The following is a 22,733-nucleotide window of genomic DNA, read 5'->3' as shown; positions in this document are numbered from 1 at the left end:
AGATGTAGTTTGTGAGGGAATGACAATAGTCTGATGTGGAGTGCCCTCTGGTGGTTATAAAGGGTACTAGTATCGAATGAAAAGTAATTTTATACAATAAATAAGTACTAGCATCTAATGAATACTTATTAGTAATATTTAAAAATATACTAGTCAATATTGGAATAATTACTAGTCATAAATTATTATGTAAATTATTACTACTAGTATCTATTAATTTGCATATATCTTTAACCTCATAAGGGACTAGTAAGAAAATATTAAGAGATATCTTCTTTTAACAGATCATTACATAAACATGAGTATACTCTCAACCATCCAATCAGAGTTCATATAGAAGATGGATTTTTCATAAGTAACTGGCTTTGTTGGTTTATCTAGCTAATTGTTTACCATGAACACAAGGAAAGATATATGTTTAATATGACATATATTGTTTTGAATGTACAGTAAGCTATAATAAAGACTTAACTGCCAATGATAAAATTCAAACAACAGTTAAGTATGTCCATACCCACCAGCCAAACAACCACAATACCCAGAGATTGGGATTTTTGGTGAGCATTCATAATTCCTTACAATCAAAAATTTGGAATATTATTCTGCCTCTGAGAATGAGAGTCATGTCAAAATAAGAGTATATGTGCACTATATTACATATCATTCATTATATATTTAATATACATTCATTATATATTTTATTTACTCTAATACCATTTAAAAGGTAGGCTATTATTATATATTGTTATTATAAAAACGGCCTTCTGCAATTCTGTCTGTTTCCTGTGTCATCTCTCTTTGATATGTTGTTGGTTCACTAATATTCAACATATTATTTGCATACTGATTATTTAAATAGTACTAGTATCTATTAAAGGTGCTCTAAGCGATGTTCGGTGACGTCACTTCTTGTTGACGTTCGAAGTACTGTCAAACAAAACGGAGGCTAGCTAGACCCTCCCTCCTCCTCATCCCGTCCCGTCCCCCTGTAGTTTTACTGATACTTCATTCATGGTGTAATGTCACCAAGTTAGATAAATGCTTTCATATAATGCAGAAAAAGAGAAACATTACCAGCAAAACACGATAAAACGTTTCGCCACGACGCCACCTGAGGTTATAACTTTAGCTTCCATACAAGGACGCAATAATAGCAAGATAATGTTAGCTTCGCGTTTCCCAGTGAGCATAAACAACGGCTCCATCGTAAACAAATTTAGTCAAAGTTGTCAATAGGCTATGAATGAACATTCAAATTCATAACAAACAGTTGGTGAAAACAATCATTCACACAAACTGTCGCCCTACTGTGGGTTTGCTTGATTATTTACAATAGAGATCGATAGCTAGCTGCTAGAAACCTAAATATGTTGTATTCACCAAAGTTAGCGCTGACTGCATTGTTCTAGCTAATTATATCCTTGTGTATGTTAGGCGAACATGAAAGTCCATTTAGAGCTACCTGAATGACGGATTGGAAGCCCTTCTGCCGGCGGAGTTCTCGCCACCTTTCAAAGGCTTTTCCAATGTAAATTCGGGACTTCGCCTGTTCCTTCTCCTTTTCCCTCTTCTTTGCATTTTTGCAATCTGTTCATCGGAACGTCGTCTCTTTGGTCGTGTCGGCCATATCAAACTTAAAGAGTTATAATTCTAACTTCCCTCTTCATGCTTCTCTCTCCTCCACACCCCCCTTCATGTGTACGCGTACTAACCCCACCCCCAAATCCTTCCAGTCGGTTATTGTCTGGAACACTGTTTGTTATGTTTCGTGGAGTGGGTTGCTCCAGTTTGTTTTTGTTGCCGTTTGTGGAGCCTGGGCTGTCTACAGAGACCGCGTTTTTTACAGTGTGTTCAGGGGACAGGCAGCTACCGGATAGTGAGGAGATGTTTGCTGTATGTGACAAAAAATGTTTTGGCCTAAAAAACGCGTGACATCGCTTAGAGCACCTTTAAGGTAAGGATATCTTTGATCTAAAATGTTAATAGTAACTAAAAAATAAGCACTAGTTCTATCTAAGTTAGGTATAATTAAATACTAGACACTATTGGAATAAGTACTGGTATCTAATGAATAAGAACTAGTATCTAATGAATAAGTATCTTTAAAGGGGTCATATAATGGCACATGCACTTTTACAAGTTGATTGTACTGAAATGTGTGTTGGCAGTGCCTGTACACAACCATCATATAATGATAAAAATCCATCCAGTGTTTTTGTTTTAATCTCCTTATATGTTTTCCCCTGCCTCAAATCAAGCCGTTCGACCGTGTGACGTCACACGGTCGGACGCCCCCCCCCCACGATTGTTGATTGACAGCATCGTTTCAACACAGACCCGCCCTCGCTCGTGAGCGAGCTGTCAATCATAGTCTGCGCGGACCGGCGCGGTCATTGTTGATATGCTGGAGCACTGTCTATGAGCAGAATGGCGTCTAAGCGATTGTGGTGTTCTGTTCTTGGGTGTAATAACGAACACGGCAGTCATTTTAATGTTCCTAAATCCGAACCGCTGAAGACGCAGTGGCTGAGTTTGTTTTCGAAGGAAATATTTCCCACGGGCAACGTCAATGCTTTCATGTTTGCGCGAATCATTTCTCAGTGGACTGCTTTATAAAGGAGGGTCAGTATAAAGCTGGTTTTGCTAAGAAGCTGCACCTGAATAAAGGATCGGTACCAGCTATTCGTGTTCCTGCTGAACCTCCAGAAGAACTGAAGTGAGTGTAACGTTTTATTAATCTTTATATTAATCTTTATATTAATCTTTGCAAATCGCTTGCACGCTTCACGATGAATGCGGCTAAGGTTTACACTCAGGGTAAGTTACATTACGGCATGTTTTCTATGTACGACGTTCTCAATATAATTCATAATCCCACGTTTATAATGAACAACGCGTTATGGTTATTGTGTTACAAACGGTGTACGCACAGAACAGAGAGGCGGGGTGAGCAAAGCTCATTATCATTTAAAGTCATATGCACTGAAACGGCGTGCTGAAAACAGAGCTGTTTTTGACCAGGTAAAATAAGTGTTTTCTTACAATACTAATGAGAATTTTTAATTAAAGTATATTACAAACTTTTAATTTAGACCCTAAAGAATCATATTAGCTTGTACAAAAATGGCATTATATGACCCCTTTAAAAAGGTACTAGTACCTAAAGAATAAGCACTAGTATCGAACGAATAGTCACTAGTAAATAAGCACTAGTAGCTAATGTATAAGTACTACTTAATGGAATAGATACTAGTATCTAAAAAAAAAAAGTACTATAGGTTTTAAGGATTCAATGTTAATACGGCTTGCCATATTTTCTGTGAATTTGCAAGACTTCCGATTCATTAGCCGTTATGTTAAGATAACAAGAATAACAAAATTCAGGAAACACTAAACTATTTGTGCTACAATCCAGTGTGTTTATAGTTTATAATTATGACAGTACATCAATAAGTTTATATATATATATATATATATAATACCAGTTTGCAATATTAAGCAGTACAAGAAGTTATTTTCTATACAGCTAAAAATAACTGAAAGCGGATGACACCAGAAGACACAATTTACAGTGACAAAATGTAAATCGACATTCCCAGAATTCCATGGGTGACATTTATTTGATGGTATTTAATTTAAATAATTGTGTTTCTTATTCATTTTTGTTATAAGTTACATTAGGTTTTCATGTTACATCTTATGTTGTTTACCTCAATGTTGTTTGTGGAAAAGTTACTAATGATGAACCTTGTTTCATCATTTGGCTTTCTCTTTATCGACTGTGTTATTATGGTGGTTGTCAGTTTATGTTAAAGGATCAAAACAGATTTTAGTTGCAGCCTGGTTATGCTACTTCAACAGAAAAAGGCTGTTGGATTAATCATATTTTACTATTTCCAAACATGTATGACGTTCTTTCTTCAGTGGAACACTTTTACAGTGATGAACGCTTAGTGTTCCTTTAAAAACACTAAAAAGTTTTAAGTTTTAAAAGTGGTCCCTCAATATGACCCCAGACCACTGAAACATTTATATACTCATAAAAAGAGAAATATGGAGGATGAAAAGAGCGAAGAGAAGAAAACCAATTGGGATATAGAGACAAAAGGTTTGTAACAATTTACAGTGATGATTATCAGGGTTGACTGACCTCTGAGTCCCGTCTTCTTGACTGACAGCCAGTCAAAGAGCAACAACAAAAAGAGCATAAAGATGGATACAACAGCGAGAGATATGGGAAAAAGAAGCAAGACAATGGAAAGCACAGAAAACTAAACTTAAAAACTGCACAAGTTGACAAAATCAGACAAAAGGGGATATATGCTGAAGGGAAATATTTAAACACTCATAACAGCTTCTAAATCAGTGGCAAACATGAGAGAGACAAGAAACCAAAGGGCTAACAGGTCCCACCAGACAAATCTGAACGCCCTCCGTGCTGCTCCCTCCCTGATTTCCTCCTAACCTCTCCTTCCCCTCATCTCCCAGTTCTCCACAAACATCGTCCCCCTAAACTAGCTGGGCTCTGGGGACTTCTGAGGGATGACGGGAGCCACGGAAAGCAGGTGAGAGAGTGAGTGCTTGCATGAGAGAGAGAAGAGGGGATAAGGAGATTGAAGCGTTTCTAATTTGAATAAACCCTTCGGCAGACTAAAACTGGCAGCCGGCTTCCCCTCTGTGCACAGGAAAAGAAGGCAAAGCAAAGAAATGGAAAAGGAGGTAGGGCAGGAGGAAAGGAGAGATAGATGGGGGATATAGAGATGTCTCCACATGCATTTGGCTCTGGAGAATGAGAGTTTGGGCTGGAAGGGGGTGGAATGAGAAAGAGATGTTGGAGAACAACAGAACTATATAAGGGAAAGAGATTGGACCACAACGAAGGAAATAAAACATTGAGATCCAAGCCTTTACCTGTTGGTCAAAAGTCTGTGTGCTACTTCACCTCTCCTCTTTCTACCTCTCTCTTTCTCTCTCACACAAGTGCTCTCTTGAAAATAAAGGTTCCAGTTAGATACAAAAAGTGTTTTATACAGTCCAAATGCCTGAAAAAAAAAACGTTTCTCTCCAGTTCTTTATGTGCCAGTAGCCTACTTTAAATAACCCCAAAACCAACAGGCGGATTTGTAACCTATAAATGTATAAGAACAGAACCAACTCAACCCAATAGCCTACAGAAAGGTTCTTTGATGAACCCAACTTCAGAGAACTATTGAAGAACATTTTATGATATAGCCGGCCTACTCCATTGAAAGCATAGGCCTTGTTCATAAATTTTAATTACATTTTAGGAGACTTGTGTCTGTATTTTTTATGATATTCTGCCTAATTGAAGAGATCGTCGCAAAAAGGACAAAAATATAAGTCGCGCAAAATGTTGCAGAAACGTAGGATTTTGAGCCACGTCAATGTAAAAGGATGAGGAATAGCCTACACCGCGCATACTCGCGCAGATGATGACACGATACGTTTACCGAGGCGAGAAACGCATTTTTGTTTAACTACACTAGTAGGTCTAACAAAAAAGGAGGAGATAAGGAGGGAGAATGTCTCTCTAACACCTACACACAGCGTAAAACAGAGCGACAGGAGAGAGAGAGAGAGAGAGAGAGAGAGAGAGAGAGAGAGAGAGAGAGAGAGAGAGAGAGAGAGAGAGAGAGAGAGAGAGAGAGAGAGAGAGGGAGCGAGGGAGAGAGAAACACACAAGAACTGGCTACGGCTTCAGCGGCGCTGAAGTGAAGCGGCGACGCTGGGAGAACCATAAATCTTCATATAGAGGCTGTTTTGATTAATGCAGCCGAGTCGAGCTAGGGGGCTGGACCTATCCCATTACGCCCTAATGGAAGATGGAGCGCCGCTGTCTCCACCACTAGGCCCCTGTCATTTGTTCCACTTTGCAGTCCATTTGGCCGAGAGACTACAAGCCACTCCATCAAAAATATTTTCAGAGTTAATTTCCGCCCGCTTAATTCGCCTTGATTCGGATTGCGTATCGAATGGCAGGATCGATTTTCGCCTGGCGTCTAAATTAAATAAAAGAGGGGGGTATACTTTAAGACCGCGTTTTCTTTCTTTTCTCTTTTCCATTCTTTCTCTCCCCCTTTTCCAGCAATCCTTCACTTTAGTCCATCTCATTCTTTTTCCCTTGTTGCATCTCATTTCCCTCTCTCCTTTGGCTGTTATAGATATTATAGGGGGTGGGGCATGACGGTGTATTACACATAATCCGAGATCGAGGGAAAGACAATTGGAATGGGGTGATAGATATAGGCTATGGATCTTTCCAGAAACTGTAAACTGGTATATCAAGCAGGACAAAATGAATGACAGCGCGACTCGCGATGTCAAAATTAAAGTTACCTATTAGTAATTTCATTGAACAATAATTATTCATTAGTGGATAACAGATCAAAGAGAGAGAGAAACGCGTATTGTAGGCTACGTGTTTTGAAGACATGGGAAAAATAATAAAGAAAAAAGTCGCCAAAAGAAATGGAGAGAAGGGAAAAAAGCGCAGTGACAAATTGGTCGAGTGTGTCGCGAATTCCCTTTTAGATTTAAAGCCGCATGTAGCCCATCGTCATATCTTTCCAGAGTAATTTATTTTCCCATTTCTCTCTCTTCCTCAGCCCCTCTCTGTGAATTTATCTGTTGGCCCCCGCGCGTGCTCCAGTCACGTGCGAGTGAAGAGGGGGGGAAAGTCAATAAAAGTCTCCAGCGACAACTGTTTCCCCCCTTGGGCTCTTGCACTTCTGTACTCTTTCTTTTCCTTATTTGTTTCTATTTGTTTATCGTCAGAAAACCTCTCTACAATTTCTTTAGACTCTTACAGACCAATTGGTAAAAAATTACATTGAATAAAAAATATATAGGATTAATAATATTAGCCTACAAATGTCAGACACACTATTTTCATTCAAATAAAAATGTATGGGGCATTTGGGCAAGTTTTTGTCAAAAGCCAAAGTACATTCAACATAATTATGCTGAAACAATTGATCAGTTGATCCTATAACTAGAAACACCAAATCCTTTCACAGCTGGATCGTTTAAACACACAAAGTAGCCAAAATGTTGAATTATCTGGTACATCTTCCCTGACAAACGTTGACCGTATCTAAGGGCTTGTCAGTGAAACATGAGGTGTTTCAAACCCCATGAAACTACAACAAGGTTTGACTTTGCAGCCACCCCATGGAGACAAAGACGATGGTTAAGACAAACCCAGATGTGACCATATCGACTCGTTTCAGGCCACCAATATACTCTCTCTATCTAAGTCCACACATCAGTTATTGTCTGATTCTTGAGAAAAATGCCCCAACCCAGAATAATGAATAAATACACAACGTACACAGTCAACAGGCCTCTGGTAAGATACACACTGTGTCAATATTAATCTCACTGACAGAAGATCGAAATATAGCAACTGTCACACATCATCTTTCCTCTCTCCTGTCTCTCCATGGAGTGGGGGTTCAGACAGAGAAAGTGTGTGAGAGAAATAGTGAGAAAGAGACAAATCATGAAAAAGAGAGAAAAGCCAAAATGTGGTCAACACAGAAAGTAGGAGACGGAAAGAGATGTAGGTATTTAAACGGGAGGGAAATTAAAACAGCGAAAAGAACAGCACTAGGAAATTTAACATGCTAGAGAGTATAAGAGCTGAGTGAGGTGTTGGAGGGGAAAAAAAGGGGGGAAAGAAGGAATGACAAGAGGAAAAGTGGAGAACACGCAGCGAGGAAAGAGATATAGAGGGCCCACCAGGGATCGTTTTACGAGCATCCAATTGCTTTCATTGGGGCACTACTCTCTCTGTCAATTTCCTTATCGTGGCCTTGATTTAATTTATAGACCTGCTTGAAGCCTTTCAGCTCATAACAATGTGTAGCAAGCAGTGGCATAAGTCAACAGAAACTCTGCAGTCGAACTACGAACAGCCTACAGTCCTATCATTCCTATTTCTTATCTCATCTAAGTCAAGAGTCTTCAACCTTTTTCAGCCTATTGTACTCCTTGGTGGATAGAGATAGAGCAGAGACCCCCGTTGCATATTGCATAAACTACTGGCCTATAACAACATGAATATAGTACCATAATAATGTATTTGAAATAATTGTATGATGTTTATTTTGTGAAGCCATTAGAATCATTCAAATTGATGGACAGACTCCAACATTTATTTTCCACATTTTCTACCAAATTGTAGTTTCTTAACTTTCTTGATCTAAATTATTAGCAGTCTGTTAGTAAAAAAACTATCATTTCTGTATTTGTTGCAGAATTGCATACACGCTCAGTGTTTTCAATAAGCCTTGAGTGTGAAGGGGGGAAAGCTAAACACAAATATGAATACAATCTGTCCTTTAGTCTTTGGAAACGCAGAGGTCAGATACTGACCATAACGAAGACTAGAGGGCAATGTACATGGTTCTTATTGGCAGACAATTGGCTTTGAGTTAGCAGCTATTAGTGCTAATTATGTGATATTAGTCTACTCAGGCCTAATTCATTACAGGAACCTTTAATTACAAGTATTCCAACCCTTTTAAAAGGTGCTATTGAAAAGGATATTATAACTACATGATATAGGCTGTGATTACTATGTGATATGCACAGAAATTAGTTTAGAAGATTGCAGAATAATCTCAAATATTGTTAAGGCTCTGATCCAATAATACATTAAATTTAAATACGGAAGTTTATTTACAATTTAATTACATACAATTTAATTAAATTTAAATACAAAAATGGATGGATGGATGGACCGTTACATACATATCTTTTTGTGAAAACGTCAGTACCCAGTTCATACAGCCACACGCGCAGGAATGATCATAAACTAACTGTGTACTTTTATCTTTAGTGGTTTAATTAAGATAGCGAGTGGTAGTGTCTGACTGAACACAGGCGATAATGACTCTGAAGTCAGCACCTTAAGCTCAGTCACCTTTGGTCTCTGTGGTCAGTACCTGTGTTCAGCACTGAGGATTAAAGCCTTATCAACTGGAGCAGAGTTGTCAAGATCCACGCTCACAGCCAGATTACAGGTTGTGATCCGTTAATAAGTTCATTCACTGCAGATCAAAATGAGATTTATTCATTACACCGACCCCAAGCACACCTTTCTGTCCCACTTACATTTACTTTGCCCTATTCTCTTATGATCTGCTCAGACCTATACAGAATTATCGCAAACACTTTTTGATTTTAAGCACTTCATCTGGTCACACTGTCAGGTCTCTGCTCTCTCTTCTTCACTCACAGTATTTCAAAAGGCCTGCATCTTTTCATTCTTTTGATCCCACCATTTGACTCCTCTAAACATCACGTCTGCTTGTCTTCTTTCTCCTCCCGCACTCGCTCGAGTTGTTGTGTTATTCTTGTCTTCCCCTCCTTACTCTCATGTCTCTCATCCCGCACTCTCTTCCTGCTCGTTCAGGCCATGTTGTCCCAGCCGGTTATCCCTTTTCCCGCTCTCTCTCTTTTCCTCCCGCGCTCTTTCCCTTGTGATAAATGAGGCTGTCTGTTGGGTGCAGTTCATATTTACTGAGTAGGGGAGCGCACACTGTCAGTCTCCCTCACCCTCCACATCTCTATCCCTGTGCTAAACAGACACCCAGAGCCAAAGGTTAAGATAAGAGGGTGGACTGGGGAGAAGAAGTAAGGAGGAGAAGAAAGGAGCAGTTGTGGATTGTAGATTTGGGGATATAAGGAGAGCTAGTGCTAGAAGCCACACAGCAGATTAAAAGATGTGCGCAGTGACTCTAATCGAAAATGAGATGCTCCTCATTCTGAGTTTGACAGCACTGACCTAACTCGTTTTCTGTGCTAACCAGCCTCCCCTAAGCAAAACTCACAGCATCATTTCTCCGTCTTTTGTGCGCCTGAGTTTTCAGGCACATTTTGTGCACTTAATACGTGCCAAGAAAGTACCATGACCAAAAGAAGAAGAAAAAAACCCTAAAATACACAGTTTCATCTACGCCTACATAAACCATCCCTCACGCACGGCTTGTGTTGTTCGCAGGGAGTGGAAAGTGGTGATTTGACCTCTGTTGTAACCCTTTCATGAATGAGAGAAGTGGATTTGGGCTTGGCTGAGCCCAATGGGACACAGACGCAGCCGCCCTAAAGCCCCCTGAAGACCCCGAAAGCCGGCGGCTCTTCCCACACACTGACCTCTGAGGCCAACAAGCACCAAAACCACTGCAGCGAGACGACACTGTGACACCGGCTCACCAAAGCCAACAATGTGTTCCTTCAGCAAATTGACAAGAGTATTGAGAGAAAATATGGAGAAAATTGGATTGTTGGAATTACATATAAAAAAATTGGTGATAGGAAAAAAATGTGCAAGAGGGCTCTTATTTAATTCAACATTGAAGTAATTCAATTTCAGAGTATTCTAGAGATGGTCAGTCAGAAAAAAGCCTGTAAATAAGGGTATTAGAGTTTCAGCACTGACCGTTGATGGAGCATTTTACAAAAGAACATAGGTCATACATAAAAGAGGTTAAAGATCAAACTATGATCTCAGGAAATAAGTCAACACATTTGTTAGCATAGAATGTAGCGAACTAAAGGCTGGACTATACTAAATGACTTTTGCACAGATTTTCACCCTGATTTGTCTAGTTGCCGAAAGTCTGCAGATTTTGGGCAGTCGGAAAATCGCTTAGTGTATAATGGGCACAGACCTTATAGCTTCGGACTATGATTCCATCCATTCAGAGGGTCTCAAGCATGTTTGATACTGTATATTGAGCTGAGTATATATTGAGTATATTTAGAACACACTTTTTCATCAGGAGCATGTTTCTGCGTGAGTTGTTTTGCATTTGGAACTACTCGAAAGTCTGGTAGTGTGTAACCTCAGTCGTTTAGTGTATGATGTTCAGTTTTTACGTAACTATATACAATATTGGCAAGTGTATGATGCCTATGTTTTAAAATCTCTTCAGATTTAGATTCAAGTCGTGTAGTTTTCATTTCCAACCTTAAAGTTGGCATGAAACGGAAGTTTGAAATAGTATTTTCTTTCATATTGTGATATATATCTGGAAAATGTAGGGTGGGACATGATTTCGTCTATCAGGAATTAACTGGATCATTGTGGTTTGCTATTGCTGTGATCTCACTTGAGTGACAGGTTGCCCCGCCCTTGCGCCAGTAAACAAGTCATCAGAGAAGAGATGTCTTTGCAAGAGAGAGGGGGGAAGAGTTATTTTGATTAAAGATTACGAGATTATACATTTTTATAAAATAAGGATGTGCACGGATAAATCATTTATACAAAAAATATGGCAATATTCTATAAAAAAACAAGAATTGTCTATTTTGATTTCATGGTGACTTTAAGAGCCCGGTCACGTAAACAGCGGTTTTGCGTTTAAAAACACGAGACGCAGCGCAAAAAAAAAAGAAAAAGAAAAGTCGGCTCCTTTAAACCATAGCCCTCGTTTGGGAGATCTCGAAATGTGGGTATCTGCAGGTTGGAGTAATGGGCGTGACAAAAGTTAAGGGGCGTGCCGAAATCCGAACGCCCCTACCTTTTGGCACACCCATTACTCCAACCTGAAGCTACCACTGTCTCGAAAAATTCACGAGTCGGGACAGCCAAAGAGGTCCGTCTAGAGCATGTTTACATGCAAAAAAAATATGTAAAAGCAGCACAGCGGAACACAAATTCTGTGTAGAAAAAGTTTGATTTTATAATCACAATTTGACACGAAGACAAGGGAGTAGCGCAAACAGAATGACATGTTACGCATTAGAAGCCGTTGTGCTTTTTCACTTGTTTGTGTGAAATAACCCAGGAGGCTGTCTCACTGTGTGATGAGTGAGAAACACAGGAGACAGATGGCACCAAAGCACATCCTAATTCCCAAAAGCACACATTGACAGATATCTGTTTCCCCCTGGTGCTCCAAAGGAGGAACTGCTACCAAATTGAAATGTGTGTTGCAATTTATAAAAATTTAGTTTCTATAGAGGGACTTACATAGCCAGTACCATTCAAAAGCAGTATTTGCAGAGTGTATTCAAAAACTCAAAAATGTTACCCATGTTACAGTCTCCAATGGTCATTACTCTCCGTACCCTGTAAGACAAGAAAATCATGTGAGGGGGAAAAAACCTGTCACATAATCTGTCTCAATTTTCCAAATCTATTCATTTTGTGCGTGGCTCACCTCCCTATCACCCAATCTTTAGAAGCCGCGCTTGTTCTGACAATTATTATTATACTACAGCAACAGAGAGAATTAAAACACGCTCCCTTCCATACATCTCCCTGACCCTCCTCTCAGACAAGAGGCTTGCTAAATGAAAAATGGACATGCTTTAAGAAGTATTGATTCCAGCTTTAAACAAAGGTAGACTCAATATTATTTAGCCCTAAATACATCTTTGTTATCTGTGTTGGTGCACCAGTCACGCTGCTGTCCTCGTAATCGCAGACATAAAAATAATAGGGCTATTCCCCCAACATTGACTGAAGCAGACCTGTTCGGGCCCTTTGACCAAGTGATCCATCTATTGGCTTTAAGCGTTTGCACAGACTGCGACAATGCTTTGGTAGTCTCTGCACAAGCTGAGAAGGAAAGGCAAAAAGACAATGTTTTAGACAAAATGGCCATGATTAGTATATTGTATTTTACTCTTTATTTAAGATAAGACAAATACAGTTTCAGATGCACAGTTCAAGCCAATACAATGATGAAACCACTGAGTACATTTTAGTGAGCACAAGTCATATATTTCTAAATTAACAGAAAAATTATGAACTTATATCATAGAGCTTCATACTGATTTTTATATTACCGTACATCAGTATGACCAAGTTATCAGTGCTTCAAGCCATAAACTTATCTTAACTAGCCACGATAATAATTATTAAATTATCTTACATTTGAAATACTTTGGCATTGAACAGTAACAATAAAATTGAAGGATTTTAGGATCAACTACAACAATAAACTGTAAAATAACCAACCCATTACAGTATTTACTTGATGAAAATTCAACACACAAAGGTAGATATACAGTGCCCTCCATAAAGCATTAGGATAGTAAAGACAAAATTGCTTTTTTGCTTTACAAAAGGCATCTGAACATATTAAAAGATGAATACGAGGCAAAAGTGCATGTCACTTTTTTACTAACACAACTGCTTTTACACTTAGTTGGCAACATGTTAAAACAGAAATAAAACATTCTGTACCTTTGCCTTGTTCATCTTTTAATCATATTTTCAGATGACTCGAGTGCTGAGCAAAAAGAGAAATTTTGACCTCAATTTATAGATGATGCAGCCTTTAAATACTTCCATCATAAAGCTCATAGATTATTATTATTATTATGCCACAGCATTTTTTTAATATATATTCTTGTTCATTGTTATGAACCAACAGTGTCTTCAAATGGTTAAATATGAACTTTAAATAATTTTACAATTTAATCTACAGTGCTGCCAACACCTTTAAATAGATACATTGAAGCCAAAGCACTGTTTTTCTGGTTCTTTTTTTTTTTCCAGATTTAATATCCAAACTAACAAAAAATAAATGTAAGGCATTCATTCTATTCATTTAATGTCTCCAATGGAGTTGAGCATGCAAAATAACTATATGCTAAACCTTTAAAGGGATAGTTCACCCAAAAATGAAAATTCTGTCATCATTTACTCGCCCTCAAGTTGTTCCAAACCTGTATGAATTTCTTTCTTCAGCTGAACACAAAAGTAGATATTTTCTAGATTATATGTAACCAAACAGTTGGTGGACCCCACTGATGGAGCCCATGAACTGTTTGGTTACATATAATCTTCAAAATATCTACTTTTGTGTTCAGCAGAAGAAAGAAATTCATATCATACAGGTTTGGAACAACTTGAGGGCGAGTAAATGATGACAGAATTTTCATTTTTGGGTGAACTATCCCTTTAAGGGCAGTCCAGAAAGGAAGACTATGCACCTGGATTCAGCTACTTTCAAGAAGTAAACTCATTTCCAATTCATCAATAAACACCCAATCCATTTCCCCAAATGAAACAGAAGTGATGCAGACTCCTTATCCTCATATATGCTTTTCCATGTGTTGAGAAAGATGGTGTGAGCGAGTGAAAGTGCGGAGACACCGCGGGCAGCTGTAAGGCCTCTCGCCCGTGTGCGTTTGCTTGTGTAACTTCAGGTGCTGGGGCAGAAGAAAACTTTTCCCGCACTCCGTACACTTGTAGGGTCTGTGGCCCGTGTGACTGCGCCTGTGCTTGCCGAGGTCGCCTGAGTTGTTGAAGCGACGGTCGCAGTCAGTACAGGCGTAGGGTTTTTCCCCCGTGTGTCGCCTCATGTGTTTGGTCAAATCGCCGGACTGGGCGTAGCTGGAGCCGCACTGCTCGCAGCGGTATGGTTTCTCGCCAGTGTGCGTGCGCATGTGGTTCTTCAGGTGTTGGATACGGACGAACCGCTTGCTGCAGACGTTACAGTAGTACGGCCGCTCGCCCGTGTGAATGCGCAGGTGTTTCTTGAGCACGTCCTCCCGTGTAAATGTCTTTGTGCACTCTCTGCACTGCAGCATTCGCTCGGAGTTGTGCGCTCTTTGGTGGACCTTCACGTACCTTAGAGCAGAGAATGTTTTGCCGCAGTCGGGGCACGGAAATGCTTTATCTTTGGAGTGAACGTCTTGATGGATACGAAGCGTCGATCGGTGGCTGAAACTCATTCCGCATTGGGGGCACTGGTATGGCCTTTCCCCCGTGTGGGTTCGCAGATGGCATCTAAGGTGGCCCATCCTGGCGAACTCTTTATCGCATTCGGGGCACTTGAACGGCCGGATCCCTGTATGGATGACTTTGTGCTTCCGCAGACTCCCCATATCAATGAACCTACGGCCGCAGTCTTCGCAGACGCACGGCTTCTCGCCCGTGTGAGTACGTTTGTGTATCGTCAGACATTGAAGCGTAGAGCAGTTCTTTCCACAATCTCGGCACAAGAAGCCACGGTCCGTGCAAACAGGTTCGTCGACACCCACTGTGGGTTTCTTCTCATCCTCTTCGTGGCAGTGATGTGGTCCGAGACCCCAGACTCCGGCAAAGCTTTTACCGCATGCGGCACAGCTAATATGTCCATCTTTACACACCGTGGCTAAGCCATGGCATCTGCGGCAGTGGTTTTGCAGGTTACCGATGTAATCGAAGCTGCGATCACACTGCGGGCAGGTGTAACGTTTTCGGGTGGGTTTGGGCGTGGGTAGGTGGACCTTGCGCATGTGGGTCTCCAGCTGCCTCTGAGAGAAGAACCGATAGTGACATGACGAGCAGCTGAGCATCCCAGAGGATATTTTAGAGCAGTTGTAGACTTTGTGTTTTTTTACCCAAGCCAGATATTCACCTTGATGGCACCATTTGAGGTGTTTGTCCAGGTATGTAAACTCAGTGAAAGTCACAGTGCAATGGGGGCAAGGAAAAACCACAGAGGAAGAAGCTGTAAAGGGAAAAAGAGACAGAAAAAATAACTCGAATGTCAAATGTCAAGTCTTCTTAGGTTTAGGTTTAGGTTATGATCTCAAATCAATTAACAGGCAGTGTTATTAATGTTAATGAAAACAACAACAAAAACATAGACTGAAATCAACGCATATATAACTGGAAGACCTGTGTGGCGAGCAGGACGAGGTCGAGGGCCGTGGGAGAACGGCGCGAGGCCGGTGGCGTGATTGTTAATGAGCAACAACATTTTATGTTGTGTTTTGTTTGGCCAGCAGTCGTCCGCGAGGGGCTGCTGGCTTATACTTTCATTTTGTATTTGTTTTATTTTATGTTATTAAAAATTGTTGAACGTTCGCCGGTTCCCACCTCCTTCTTCCCACCTCCTTCTTCCCATAACATCTGAACCTCGTTACACTGGTGCCGAAACCCGGGAAGAAGGAGGAACACGCTGTCGGAGAGCCCTCGCTGCTGAGGGGGATCGCGGTGCTGAGGAGGTCGGGCAGCACGAGGGAGCCATGGCCGCCGATTGTTGCCCGAGGCGATGGTGCTGGAGCGATTTAACAGCAGGTGGGACGGAGACCTCGCTGCCATGCTCCTGGGTCGAGGAGGGGCGCCTGCCGTCGGAGAGGGAGCGGAGGAGTTGCTCCCGTTCACCGTGGGCTGGAGCCTGTTGCCGTCGGCCATGATGGGGGTGGAGCAGGGAACGGAGGACTCGCTGCCGACTGCCCTCGCCTGGAGGAGCCATCGCCCTCCGCCAGGAGGCGGAGGAGTGTCGAGCCATCCCCCAACGGATGTCTAGTACCATCGCATGGCACCGCGAGTGAGGACCAAGCGGCAGTGTGTCCGGGAACCGGACCAAGATTTTTTTTTTCTCTCTCCCCTCTCTCGTATCTGTCGCTCCTCATGCTTCCGTCTCCTTTTCTCTCGGCTCGTCTATCCATACCCCCAGGTGCCATGGCCACCGTGACCGGTCCCCCCCGCCTGCGAGGGCCGATGGGGGTATGTGGCGAGCAGGACGAGGTCGAGGGCCGCGGGACAATGGCGCGAGGCCGGTGGCGTGATTGTTAATGAGCCACACCTGCGCAACGCAACGGTCTCGTATCTCTCACGGAGGAGCGGAGGCATAAAGGAGGAGCGACGACAGTGAAGATCGAGAGAGGAACAGGCCTGATTTTATGTTATGTTTTGTTTCTGTTTTGTGTAGCCAGCAGTCGTCCGCGAGGGGCTGCTGGCTTATACTTTCATTTTGTATTTGTTTTATTTATTATTAAAATCTTGAAATCTTCGCCGGTTCCCGCCTCCTTCTTCCCATAACATCTGAACCTCGTTACAACCTGAAACTAAATCCAATACTTTTTCTTAACTCAAAAACTATCTAAAATAGCACTACATTTTTTGTCTATATTTTTTAAATAAATGTCACATTTATTTATTTGTATTCATCATTATCCAATTATTGTGTAACTTCATTATAAAAAGTTTTTACAGTCGGTATCCATTTTTGATACAGGACAAATTGTATTACCCACCTTCATTAAACCATATGCCACTAACAGGAAGTGTTCACAGTCAGAAACTAAATGAAAATGTAGATTGAAATAAAAACTTGCATAATTGAAGGAACCGAAAATAAATGAATATACATCCATTAACTTTTATTTAAAAAAAAAAAAATCTAAATAAAATGTACATTACAGTAATAATCGATTTTTATTTAATTTCATTATATCAAATTAAATATTTACATTATAGGTATCCGGTTTTTTTTAGCTCTAAAAAAACACTGAAGAACATTAAACTATACTATCACCCAAACTAAACTAAAATGAAAGGACAAAAAAAACCAACCAGAAATTAAAACAAAACTAACAAAAAAAAACAGTATTTCTTTAGAATTTTCACATTTTGCTTTTATGTAAACTGTGCAAATTATAAGACCAAGGCTTATTAAATAAATCAATTACCTGTGTTTTTCTCCAGGCCAGAAGCACCCACAGAGATTTCATCTGGTGTCTCAAGCTTCACTTCCTTCCAACTCTCATTTTCCTCCTTCACAATCAAGGCAGACTCTCTCTGCAGCACTTCATAAATGCCAGGCTCAGTTTTGACCTGAAAACTGGGTGGGTTTAAGGGGACATAGTCTGGTTCTGTCTTTGGAACGACTGCTCTGAAAGCAGGAGGATGAGGCTGTTGCTTCTGTTGTTCAGATGACACTGTTAGGACTCCCAAAGCCTCCAGCTCTTCCTGTTCTGGTCTCATCTGTGTGACCTCAGGACAGGCGTCCATAACACAGTCCTGAGTGTCATTAGATGTTTTGGTTTTATCCGTGTCGATACTGATGCCATCACTATTTGATGGCAATGGCTCTTTATCAACATTTTGCAGCTGTTTGGCTATTTTCTTTTGTCTGGATAACTTTCTTTTCTTTAACATGTTAGCTTTCATCTTCTTGTGCACAACCTAAAGAAATATTTGGGAAGGACAATAATATAGTCTATAGTTTTAGTTACAAGAAATACCTGGAATAGCATAAATACTACGATATTATTACTATTATATGTACAATTTCTTCTTTTTAATTATCACCCAATCTATTAGGTTGATGTTTCTGTTCTCTAATCTCAAATTCCAGTAGGAAGTAACACATATGGATTTGAACAAAATTTAGCTGGAAAATCTATGTTTTGGAACACGGTAGCTGGTTAAAGGTGGTCAAACAGTCTATACAAACTGGTCTGTCTGGTTTCCCATTATGGCCAAGCAGGTGTTTAACTGGTCTCTCAGTCAGACCAGCTGAAAGGTGTGCATGACTCCTCTAAAACCAGCCAAGAAGACTGCCTGACCAGGCTGGGACACCTACTAAAACCAGGAAACCACCTCAAGCTAGTTTATGTTTTCTAAGCAGGCATATTTAATCATGGAGGTTCATATAGCTAATGTGACAGTAACAGTATTAGCTGGTTGCAGACATGCAGATGTTAACATGAGGGTCGTATTGACTTAAGTAAAGCACAAAATCATCTTACCGCAAATACTAAACCTTTAGTTAATCGGTTGCAATTAGTCGGCAATGAAAATCCGATTGTGTTGGTTGTCTAAAGGATTTTTGACACTGACAGTCTTTAGTGTACAGCATCCTACACCTTAAACAGGCGTCTTGTACATCCATCCACCCCTAAAATGACACTAACAACACGTCTAATTATACTAGGAGATTGGGAGTTTAGCTCTCGAGGACATAACGCAGTTTGCGATTGCGTCCAGGTCTGAAATACGTTAACACGATACTGGTTTAGTTATAGATAATATCAATGTAAAGCCAGCAACGATGATGCATTTCAAAATAAGGTAAACGCGATGGCGGTTTTCAAAATAAAAGTTCGTGAACGCTTGTTTTGTATTTATTCTCTCTTTAAATAAAAAAAGACATTTAAAAGACTTGTTCCCAAATAAAATAAATTTTAAACTTAATAAAATAAAAAATGATAATAAAAAAATGCTTTCAGGTCAATTTCACACCGTTTTCTATGCATCTAATCATAATAGAACCTAATCAATATATTACAGGAAAGATCACTTGTGTAAGAGACCCAATTTTAATCATACCTAAAATTTTATCAAATGTGCAGTTACTGTTTTTTCTTCCACACAGCAGTGTGTCATTTTTTTTTTAGAGCACATCTCATTTTTATAAGAAGAAAGTTTTAAATCAGGAACAAAACCAACACAACAAACCCTGTTAACCATTAATGGATTATATTTTATTATGGACAAACTGCTGTTAAGCATCAAAGGCATGTGCATCAACCACAGTAAAAACTGTAAAAGCATTTGGAAATGACTGAACAGAACACAAAACTTTCTTTACCATATTCAAACCTGGTTTAATGACCAAATAACAAAATAAACAACTGTCAGCTGAAGATTGCTTTATCCCTTGTGCTGCAGCATCTGATATAAACATATGGCTTCTCCTGTTATGTTTCTATTATTTACATTAAATAACCATTATGTCAAATGAACACTTTTCATAGTATCTTATAATTCACCAGGACGCTTCAATTCTCAAAAAAAAAAAAAGACAAAAAAAAAGACAAGGGAAAAAAAAAAGAGAAAATGTAACTTTCTACATCAACCTACATAAATACCAGTCAGAACACAGTGGAAAGTAACAGTCCATCCTCAAAACAAAAAACAACAAATAAGCAAAACAATGGTGACTCCATATATAATAAATGGCAATACAAACGCCAATAACCATCATACATGTAAAGAGCTAACTGTAGTGTTTTCTTCTCTTTATTTTATTTCCTTGTAGTGTCTCACCAGGAGCATACTATATTTTAGGTTTAAAATTTCCATTGCACTTTTTGTTCAACAGATCTCATACATCGGGCTAAACATGACCCATCAGAATGCTGCAGCAACCCATATTGGGCAATAAATTGAATTGATTATCCCATTGTCCTACAAAGATTAAAGTAATATGAAATATTCAACAGTTGTTGAAACCGAAGTAGTGTAAGGAGGGAACAGAAAAAAAATAGAAAATAGTATCCTTCATTTCCTACACAATGTGATTTTTTTTGTACTTTTCTGCATGGGCCCTTGGTTAATCAGCTATGAATGAACTCACAATTGCAGCACTACAGATTAATGGCCTAAACTCAAATAGAAATTCCGTTCAAAATTTAATACAAAACGTCTTGTCAAGGCAAAGTGAGTAAAGGCATTTCATCAATGCAAACAAAAAGGACATGTAAGCTGTTGATTGACAGTATGAAATGCATCTTCAGTCTGAATGAATATGTATAAAAAAGCCAATGGCTCACCATGAAACTATTGACCTATTGACTAGATTCAAATCTGCTATATTACAGGAAGCATCAATTACAGCCATGACAAAATACCAGTAACAAAAGCATTACAACTAAATTTTTTTACAACATCTGTCCACGTTTTTTGCAGACAATCAGTTTTGCACATTCAAGCGGACATGTTGCACCGTCTCTTGGTTTGGATGGCAGTTCAGATTGTCACACGAAAATATAAAGCACATTGGTTCAGCTGCAAAGACAACTTTTTCACCGGTTGATATGTCATGCCGTTGTCATCGTCTTGTAGAGCTAATTTCAGTAGTGTATATATAGGACGCAGTAAAGCATGGAGATAAAAGTAGGGCATTGCATAAAGGTTGCTGCCTTAAGTCAATATAGGAGCTTGTTAGGAGTGATAAACAAGTAAACAACACTTAATTAATTACAGTATATGTACAAATCACATTTCCTATGATTTAGCTTTTTTCTCTCCTGTAATAAATACATCCCTTTTGTAGCCCCAACAAAGCAAACCAAAACGAAAGGGATAGTTTACCTTGAAAATGAAAATGGTAATTTACTCACCTTCATGTTATTCAAAACTTGTATGTTTTCTTCAGTGGAACACAACAGAAGATATTTTGGAATGTCTTAGTGTTCTTTGTCCATACAATGAAAGTCAATGGGAACCAATTTAATTTTCTTTTGCTGTCTTTCTGTTTTTTGACTTTCATTGCATGGACAAAAAAAGTCATTCCTGTAACAACATAAGGGTGAGCAAATGCTGACAGAATTTTCATTTTTGGGGTGAACGGTCCCTTTGAAATCTCTGCAACTTCCTTTGTCCTTCCTTGCTTATGAAAACTCCCTCGATTTTTTTTTTTTTTCCTTTTCAATATCTTTCTCCCACTCGTTTCCAATCTCATTACGTTCTCCTCACATGGCCATGGTGGTTAGATGCTGGTGGCCCAGCAAGCCTTTTCGGCCGCCCCCAGCACCAGGGTGCGTTCCTGCTCCACCATGTCCACAGTACTCCTGCAAATTCTGTCGCAAAGTGACGAGCGCCGAACCCAAGCAGGCCCGGTTGGGTGCAAGGATGCCTCCTGGCAGCTGTATGAGCACAGTGGCCACCCCTGCCATCCCGTCGTCTGTGGGCTCCAGAGTGATTGGTCCGACTTTGAAGGACGAGTACGAAAAACCCATGAGTTGAGAAAGGAAGGGGTCGGAACGGCAGAAATGCTGGTAGCTGCCATGCGTGGACGGATGATGGTGGTGGTGATGCGAGGTCGGGTTGGCCGTAGAGCTGGGCGCATAGTGGTGAGCATTCAGGTAGTGCAGGGGAAGGTGCTGTCCGTTGGTGCCTCCACTCAAAGCGAGATGGTGGTGGTGGTGGAGGTGAATGGTAGTGCCTGTGTTGGGGTCGTGTTTGTAGGACAAAGCCCCAGGTCGCCCCCTCTGGCCCATCACCATGCCACCAAGCTTGCCTGTCCGGACCTGGGCCAGGGATAGGGCGCTGCCCCCTCCGGCAGAGGGCAAGTAAACCAGCTGCGGCTCCTCGGGCTCCAGAAAGACGGTGAGTTTGGCGAACGGGCGAGAGGCCATCTTGGTCATCTCTTGAATGTGGCGTCGCTGCTCTCGGCGGAAGTCTAAGAACTGCTTGACTTTCCAGAGTAGCACGCAGACGGACAGGAAGAGGAAGAAGCAGGAGAAGAAGACAGAGAAAAAGACGAAGAGGTCAATGTGGGCCTGGTCCTGTCGTAGAAAGAGGAGGCCTTGAGACTCTCCGTTATGGGTCTCCGTGCCCACGCCACGTAGGGCGATATAGAAACGGCTGGACTTGAGCGAGTGCACTTCGTGTGGGAAGGTGATGACCACGCGGTCCCGTACACTGCGTACAATTAATACCGTCTGTGGCTTCCACACGGTGATGTAGGTTATGAGACCTTCGGTTCGTTCTTCCCGCACCTCACGATCTGTACCTTGAGACTTTGTAGACTGCAGAGTGCCGAGCAATGGCGACGAGGAGTTCGCAAACACCTTCATGGGCGACGGTGGGGCGAGAGGAACCTCCTTTTCTCCCCGTGAAGCGGTCGCAGAGGTGGCCTCGTCCTCAATCTTGATGGTATGCACGCCGGTCTGGCGGTCTACCTCCACAATGAAGGTGTCATGCGAGTTGGATACGTAGACCTCGACCTCTCCAAATGTAACGTCAATGGTGACACGGATATCCACGTTTGTGAACTTGGGCTGGGCAGAAAAGAACACTGTGCGGCCCATGAGCAGATTGCGGATGTTGGGCTCATGGAAGCAGTTGACCTGTGATGTGGGATCGAAGCAGCACTCACTGTCCACGTTGAACTGCCGGTAGCACTGCCGCCCATTTACTGGATTGCCATTGAATGAATCTTTGCACTTGGCGCACTATAAGCACA

General features: G+C 40.8%; 2 protein-coding genes across 3 annotated transcripts in view; both read right to left on the bottom strand.

The window, feature by feature from the left end:
* Positions 1 to 13,924: 13,924 nt before the first annotated feature.
* On the bottom strand, positions 13,925 to 18,823 carry LOC130101910 (zinc finger protein 883). 2 transcript variants are annotated; one of them, XM_056267777.1, is made up of 3 exons: positions 18,511 to 18,823; positions 17,449 to 17,944; positions 13,925 to 15,479 (listed from the first exon to the last, which is right to left on the bottom strand). In XM_056267777.1, the coding sequence occupies exons 2-3, from the start codon at positions 17,927 to 17,929 to the stop codon at positions 14,077 to 14,079; spliced, it is 1,884 nt and encodes a 627-aa protein (XP_056123752.1). In that variant the 5' UTR covers positions 17,930 to 17,944; positions 18,511 to 18,823; the 3' UTR covers positions 13,925 to 14,076. The 2 variants fall into 2 exon arrangements, with proteins under 2 accessions (XP_056123752.1, XP_056123751.1); XM_056267776.1 differs by lacking the exon at positions 18,511 to 18,823 and having other exon boundaries at positions 17,449 to 18,332.
* Positions 18,824 to 20,111: 1,288 nt separating this feature from the next.
* The window catches only part of megf8 (multiple EGF-like-domains 8), a 30,253-nt gene continuing 27,631 nt past the window's right edge, over positions 20,112 to 22,733 (bottom strand). The window contains exon 44 of the mRNA XM_056267812.1: positions 20,112 to 22,722. Within this exon, the coding sequence (XP_056123787.1) occupies positions 21,238 to 22,722 (1,485 nt within the window). The 3' untranslated portion in view covers positions 20,112 to 21,237. The remainder of the gene's footprint in view (positions 22,723 to 22,733) is intronic.

Source organism: Rhinichthys klamathensis, unplaced genomic scaffold, assembly GCF_029890125.1.
Source record: "Rhinichthys klamathensis goyatoka isolate OS25496 unplaced genomic scaffold, OSU_Roscu_1.1 h1tg000262l_1, whole genome shotgun sequence".
Classification (NCBI taxonomy): Eukaryota; Metazoa; Chordata; class Actinopteri; order Cypriniformes; family Leuciscidae; genus Rhinichthys; species Rhinichthys klamathensis.
The sequence above is the reverse complement of the archived record's forward strand: the minus strand, read 5'-3'. Positions and strand labels throughout refer to the sequence as shown.